General features: G+C 45.0%; 1 protein-coding gene across 1 annotated transcript; it reads right to left on the reverse strand.

The window, feature by feature from the left end:
• Window positions 1–67: 67 nt before the first annotated feature.
• LOC119446348 (dolichyl-diphosphooligosaccharide--protein glycosyltransferase 48 kDa subunit) lies at window positions 68–7,033 on the reverse strand. Its single transcript, XM_037710761.2, has 11 exons — window positions 6,841–7,033; window positions 6,612–6,722; window positions 6,445–6,531; window positions 6,263–6,366; window positions 5,810–5,904; window positions 5,615–5,708; window positions 5,391–5,539; window positions 4,228–4,375; window positions 2,883–3,003; window positions 1,288–1,394; window positions 68–553 (listed from the first exon to the last, which is right to left on the reverse strand). The coding sequence occupies exons 1-11, from the start codon at window positions 6,983–6,985 to the stop codon at window positions 398–400; spliced, it is 1,317 nt and encodes a 438-aa protein (XP_037566689.1). The 5' UTR covers window positions 6,986–7,033; the 3' UTR covers window positions 68–397.
• Between the last annotated feature and the right edge of the window lie 15 nt (window positions 7,034–7,048).

A 7,048-nucleotide genomic window follows, 5' to 3' on the forward strand; every position in this document is an offset into this window, starting at 1 on the left:
CTCAATACATACCCCACGATTTCAAATTGGTTAAGTGTTTAGTTTGCTATAAAGAAAACAGCTTCAGTGACCCTTATATTACATTTTATTGAAAAAAAAATTAAGGAAACCCATAACAATGTCTTCGCAGCCGCACACTCAACACAACATTCAAACGCAAAACCAAAAAAGTGACAACAGAAAAAAAAAAAAAAAAGGTCCCACTGTCTTTGATAACCATTCGCACTCTGCAACTTTTAAGCCAGGAGGAGCTTCCAGACTTGCTCTTCTCCGCTTGTGCATATCACTCGTTCGGAGCAAGGACGCACATGATGACTCTTGTGTAATGAGACAATGGCGTAGAATAACCTGGTGCGACGCGCGGATGAGGTGGTGATGTGGGGCCAGCCACCCGATTTCACTCGGCCTTGCTCTTGGGCATGTCTTTGTGGTGGAGGAACACACAGCTCAGCAGGAACACTCCGATCATCATGGAGAAGGCGCTCAGATAGTACGGGTAAGCGGACGGAATGAAGCGCTCGTATTGCGTGTGCTGGAGCGGTCGCACGGAAACCTGAAACAAAAGAATTGTCGGGCGTTTGGAGCTGTGTTTGCAAGTTTCGCAAGCACACTTTGTCTTAGACCCCACAGAGTGCAAGACGGTGTTGCCTCTAGGCTAAAACGGATGGCATACTTTGACAACAATCATCGGTAATCCTACGAAAAGGAATTGCTTTGGAAACATCTCTATTTTAGTGCCTTCAAGTAGATGTTGAAAACTCCTCGGAAGAGAAAATTGCTCTGCAACCGTCAATCAAAGTTACACCTCTGGTTGAGGGACGGTAGTGCTGTCGGCTTTCAGTTGGACAGAGTGCTGAGCTAAGTAAAAACACAATGTTTGGCCTTATTTGTATAAATGGCTGAATTTGAATAAAACGAAGTAAAGTGCCACTTTTACTGACTTACTTTGAGGTTTAACTGTACTACTAACACTAACAATACATAATACATGCTGTGTAACTAACTTTCTGTTTGGCTAGATTGCCTAGATTGGCTAGATTACGATAAGGCCCAAGGCCTGCTGTCCTTGCCAATGACTTTTTGACAATGCCATGATGACAGCAAGATCCACACACATGCACTGGCCTTGGATGCAATTGTATGGAAGACATTTTTTACAAATGTGATCAGAATTCGGTCAAGATTGCGCAATCAATAGTTAACATGACGCACAAGCCACAGATAGGCCATACTACTGATGGTCACAGGACAGCATAACAAAAAGATGTTGGGCAAAGACAGTCTTACCTGAGTAGATGTGTACAGATGCGTGTAGCCGATGCGGTTGTAGTCTACCTTAAACTGGTAAACACCATACACGTCGGGCACCTTGAACTGAGCCTCGTATTTCTGGCCTAGGAGGCAGAAAGAATGCTATTAGTTGGGGGTACAAATGCATTAAACAATTACGTGACAGTCACACATACACAACAACACAGTGCAAAGAAAAAATTTAAGAGAAAGACGTAGCCTACTGAATAACACATGGGCAGAATAGAAGTCAAGTGGTGCAAGGGCAAGTGGAAGCAACAGGATGGTGTCTTTAGGACACTAGTTTCATGTCTGTTAGGTTAACTCATATCCATGATCTTATAGACCTCAGTCAGGTTGGTTTAGGTTAGGGCTGTGCTTAAAAGAAAGGTTAGGGGAGGTTAGATCTGGTTGAGGTGAGAAGTAGTTGGACAAGACTGCGAAGTTGGTCTAGTTGATCTAGATTCTGGTTGGACTCGAGGTCCAGTTAGGTTTGAACCTAACTAGGTGCAAGGGTGTTTATACAATGTCTCCTTTACTAGATTCCCACCGCGTCGCTCACTTTCACATTGGGGTGACGGTTCCCTTAGTTCTGCATAAATTCCGTGAGGTGGCGCTCAGTTGCCTTTTCAACTTCCAACGGCGGCGGCAGCGGTGGCCGAATGCTTCAGCCAGAGCGTTGATAGAGCCTGATGCTTCAGAGACGGTAAGAGATGCCATGGTAATCTCGGAGGCCGCAGCGCGTGATCTAGGTTGCAGGCGTGTGCCACAAACAGCGCTCATTGCCGTTTTCGCAGAGACAAGAAAAGGCAGAGGGCACAGAACCCGGTTTATCGAACCACGCGGCAGGCATCTTAATAAAGGAGGCATTGGCTTATCTAGACCAATTATAGTTGCTGGGGGCCCTGATCACGAGAAGTAAACTTACAGAAGAATAAAGATGGGTTGGACCACGCACAGCAAGCATTAAAAAGTAATGACTGGCACCTTACTGCTATCCTTGAAAGGAAAAGTGTGCAATCACTGCATTCTACCGGTACTAGCATATGGGGCAAAAACTTGGGAAAGAAGCTTGCGAAGAAGTTAAGGACTGTGCAAAGAGCGATAGAACGAAAAATGACAGGGAGAACATTCAACAGTGTGGATTACAGAGCAAACGGAGGTAGCCAATACTCTTGCTGGAATTATGAGGAAGAAATGGAGCTGGGCAGTGCATGTAAGGCGTAGGGCTTATAACCGGTCGTCTATTAGAGCTACAGAATGGGTGCCAAGACAAGGAAAGCATATGTAGTTGGGGACGGCAGAGAACTAGATGGTGTGATTAAATAAGGAAATTTGCAGGCATAAGATCAGATTGTATAAGCTGGCACTAGCCCGGGGTATTGGAGATCGCTGGGAGAAGCCTTCGTTCTGCAGTGGACATTAAATAGGCTGATGATGACATATGTAGCGTTAGTTCATGTTAGTCCTATAATGCACCTTCAACAAAAACTTGCAAGCTTTTCGAGCCACAGGCACCTTAACAGCATTTGCGTGGCGTGCATCATCTGTATAGGCCGATAGAGTTATCCCTAGCAGTCAGCCCTCCTCACCCTTCTTCTGGAGCTTGGTTCGCACAAATGGATCGATGCGAACAAACTCGAGCTGCAGGTCACTGGCGTCGAACGGCACCCACTTGTCACCCTTCAGGATCTCGATCTCAATGCTGTACACCTGTTGTGAAACAGTGCATTGTGTTAGATCAACAGAGTGGTGATTTGGGCGAGTAGGAACAGTTTATTCACAATGGCGACCAGCGCACTACGCAAAACAAAAGGACAAAAACAAGAACGTAACCAGCACTGTGTCCTTGTTACATTTTTCTTGTTAACTTTTCTGTCCCTTGTTTTGCGTAGTGCGCTGATCGTCATTATGATTGTGTTAGATGCCATACAATTGGCTATACGATGTGCCTATGACTGGTGCATTATGGCCATAGAGCTCTACTGCTAACATCTGAACACACAAAACACACAGCAAGCCATTAAATGAGCGCTGAGTCCATCTTCTCATCTTCAATGTTGGCACAAGAACTTTATATTGACCGAAAATGAGACATACAGACACTCTGGCGCCAATTATCTGGAACTTTGTCGCCAAAAGTGATGGTACCAAAATACTTCTACTACTACTACTTACTAAAAGATAATAATAAAACGAGAAAATCAAAATATGATGCCCTGGTTATTTATTAGTAGTTAGTAGTAGTAGAAGTATTTTGGTATCACCAAAATATCCCATATCACCAAAGTTTGAGATAATTAGCTCCGGAGTGTCTTGTACATCTCATTTTGGGCCAACATAAAGTTCTTGCGTCAACACTAAAGATGAGAAGATGGACTCAGTGCTCATTTAATGGCTTGCTGTGTGTTTTTTGTGTTGAGATGTTAGCAGTAGAGCTCTATTGTCATAATGCACCAATCATAGGCGCATCGTATAGCCTTGTGTGACATCTAAAACAATCACAATGACGATCAGCGCACTACGCAAAACACAGATATCACGACTGCTACATAAATGACAAAGTAATTAACCCTGTAATGCCCAAACAGTTCCACATCAAATAAAATTGGAAGAGATTGTTAATATTTATTTCTAGCCATGGAGAGTACATCTTTCGAAGAAAAAAAAAAAAAAAAGCTTAAGTTTCTTTTTGTCATAACTTAATTACTGTACTAATTAATGAATTAGTAACTGGTTTGTTAAACTATCCACAGCGGCAACTTCACTCCAGCATATCAATAACACAACTATGAGCTTTGCATTATGTTTCCCGTGCCTAAATCAGCACTTTGGTGCATCAAACTCGGCACATCATATATGACACATTAGAGGGTTAAGCTAGCCACCGAATCAAGAGAAAAAAAAAAAGAAAAAATGACGGAACCCATAACTCACAACATCATCCATGACGGTGTATGCATCTGGTGCATTCTTTTCTCCCTTCTTGTAGTGCTTGATGTTCTGTGCCCTGAGCACACCCTTCTCCTTAAAGACCCACTGCGACAGGGCTACGGCCAAGGCCTGGTTACCGGACGTTGCATGCCTGCACAATTCAAAGTGTGACACGTTGCTAACTGGCATCGTTCAGCATATAGGCTGTAATTTTATAGGCTCATTCAATGGTTCTAGACCAAGCCAGCTGTCCGTTAACAGTATTTCGCGGCATGTTCAGCTTGACTGAATGTAGGTACTAGATCATTAGTGCAGCTCTCCAAATGTAGCCTGATTTCTTGCCCGCAACATAGCCCAGTCACAATTTAAATGTAACGTCAAGAAACTAGTGCTACACCATCCTGTTATCATTGTGTGTGGATGTGACAATGAAAGCAAGACAAAATAAAAGCAAGGCACTAGTCACATGTCACAGGGGGCAGGAAAGGGTTGCTAAGGGTGAGGTGACACTAATTTGCACAGATGCCCAATTGTTTCAATGATCCAGCGCTCAGCATTGCCCTGTGATCTCTATCCCAAAGATCAAATGAGCGCAATGTTGCTTAGTCTCAAGAACTGGCATGTTCAGCATGACATCACTGATGGCTAAGCCACAGAGAACAAGAATAACACAGTGTGCATGACTTGAACACAGCAACCAGAGATGAAAAGAAGGAACACGCAACATGCTGGCAGAGGCTGGAAGTGCAGCTTTGAAACATCACAAGAAATGCATGATAAGAGATAAAATGAGGATGCCGAGTTGCTTGGTCTATGCTTAACGCCTGTACTTTCAAAAGGATCTCTAATATGAATTTCTCACAACCACACTACCATACATAATGCTAATGCTAGGGATGTACAAATAAACACCCGGTACACGTCTGAAGGATCAGAAATGAGAGTAATGCACTACTTATTCTACAGTCTTCCGGAAGAGCCTGCACCAAGGGCAGACTCTTAGCACGGGAATGAAGGTTGTGAACGCAACAGCAAGATATGCAAGAGTTTACGACCAGTAGGTCAACATGCACAGCTCTTTTCGCTCCACACAAAAGTTCAGTAAGCCAAAAAGCAGAATTATTCTTTTATAAGGTTCCTAAATAGAGGACACATTGCTAACATACTTCTTAGAGCCAGGAGCAGCTTTCTGAACAGGAGACGAGAAGTACTTGTCGCTGAAGAAATCCATGGACCCGGAGAACACCACACGGGCATTGTTCCTCGCTTGCAATGCAGAGATGAGTAGCGTGTTCTTGCCGACAGCATGAGGGTACTGCAACGACGACAACTCTGTTAATGACTGCACAGTGCTGTTAGCGGCACAGCACGGGGCTGTGCATGTGCCTACCTCAGTGATCTTGTTGTCTGGGTTACTGCTGTAGGCCGTTGACGATGCGGTCAGCACCTCCAGGACAAGGGGGTTCTCCTGATCCGAGATGATGCTGCATAATGCAAATGTTTCAAGGTGTGAACAAAGCTAGCCGAAGTTGCAGAAGGAACTGTACGTCACGTATATAGAACCATTCATGAAGCTTGAACGCACCCGACACCCTTGAAAAGCAGAGGCGGAATGTTCTTGCTGCCAATGACCGTGGGTGCATCCAGCAGGTTTTCGGGGTCCGCTACAATCGTCGTGTGCTGCAAACGTGGCAGAAGACGTGCAGTGTGATTTGTGAACTCCACCCGAGCAAACCAGAGTTTTGCCATAAATCCCTAGGTACTGGAAGGACCACAGATTACATTTCCAGATTAACTGGTGTCTCCACATGACATGTTAGTGATCTCTTGCAAGAAGGTCTGCACTGCATAGTCAGACCTGCGTGTCTCCACATAACGTGTTAGTGATCTCTTGCAAGAAGGTCTGCACTGCATAGTCAGACCTGCTTAGCCTAGATTGCTTCTTAAACGTTAAACAGCAACATAACGGTTCGGCCGAGACTTTTGTTCACGCAGTCCCACAGATAGAATGAACGTGAAACTACATCCAAGTACTTACCTTGCCTTCATCAGACACGTCGTAGTTGAGATGGTCAATCACGTAGCTTCCTTCCTCGTCGATTTCGAAGCCGCATTCGTTGGCCAGTTCACGGATGATGTCGCCTTGCGGGAATGGAAGAAGTACCCAGGTCAGTACGACAGAGAACGACTCACCAACCAGCACGTTCGAAAGCGACATACCAACACTGGAACTGGCAGCCGCCAAAATGTTGCCCCCATCGTCAACGAACTCGGTGAGTGCTTGGACATTGATGGTGCCTCCGAATTCTGGGAACACAAAAAGCAAGAACGGTAAGGCCACCCTAAGTATCTTCACCGCACAAAGTGCTCCGCCGGCGTTTGCCCACCTTCCACCGACGGGGAGAAGAGGATCAAGTGCTTGTAGAGATATTCTCCATGCTTCTTGAGAGATAGAGATGGGTCGTCGGCGGACTTGAAGGTAAGCTTAAAACCACGATCTGCGTCAAGAAAATATAGTTTTCAAGGACGGTTACAGCGTTTTCGGCTTATATCGTGGGTGTTCACGTCAACACGTCTCTCTCGCGAGCGGTTTTGAACACGGTGGCAACTCCTTACCTTGCAAGGATTTGAAGAATATTGAATGCGTCTCTTTTATGGCGAGGTTATCTAAAAGCACGAGCGTTTCCCCACCGCCCAGAACATGTGGTAATAACACAGAAAACGCGAACAAACAAGAAACTAAGTACACTTTCAGAGCCATGATGTTGTTGATGCCGGCAAGTAGCCACGGCAGCACCACAGCACCCGCTTCCACGTGTAAAAG

This window comes from Dermacentor silvarum, chromosome 3 (genome assembly GCF_013339745.2).
Source record: "Dermacentor silvarum isolate Dsil-2018 chromosome 3, BIME_Dsil_1.4, whole genome shotgun sequence".
Lineage (NCBI taxonomy): Eukaryota > Metazoa > Arthropoda > Arachnida > Ixodida > Ixodidae > Dermacentor > Dermacentor silvarum.

Bases quoted from the DNA above. Each gene is read 5' to 3' on its own strand.
- LOC119446348 (XM_037710761.2), bottom strand. From the start codon at position 6,985: ATGGCTCTGAAAGTGTACTTAGTTTCTTGTTTGTTCGCGTTTTCTGTG. The intron at 6,367-6,444 runs GTATGTCGCTTT...CATTCCCGCAAG, and splicing joins GGCTGCCAGTTCCAGTGTTG to GCGACATCATCCGTGAACTG. The intron at 554-1,287 runs GTAAGACTGTCT...CTTTTGTTTCAG, and splicing joins ATCTGTACACATCTACTCAG to GTTTCCGTGCGACCGCTCCA.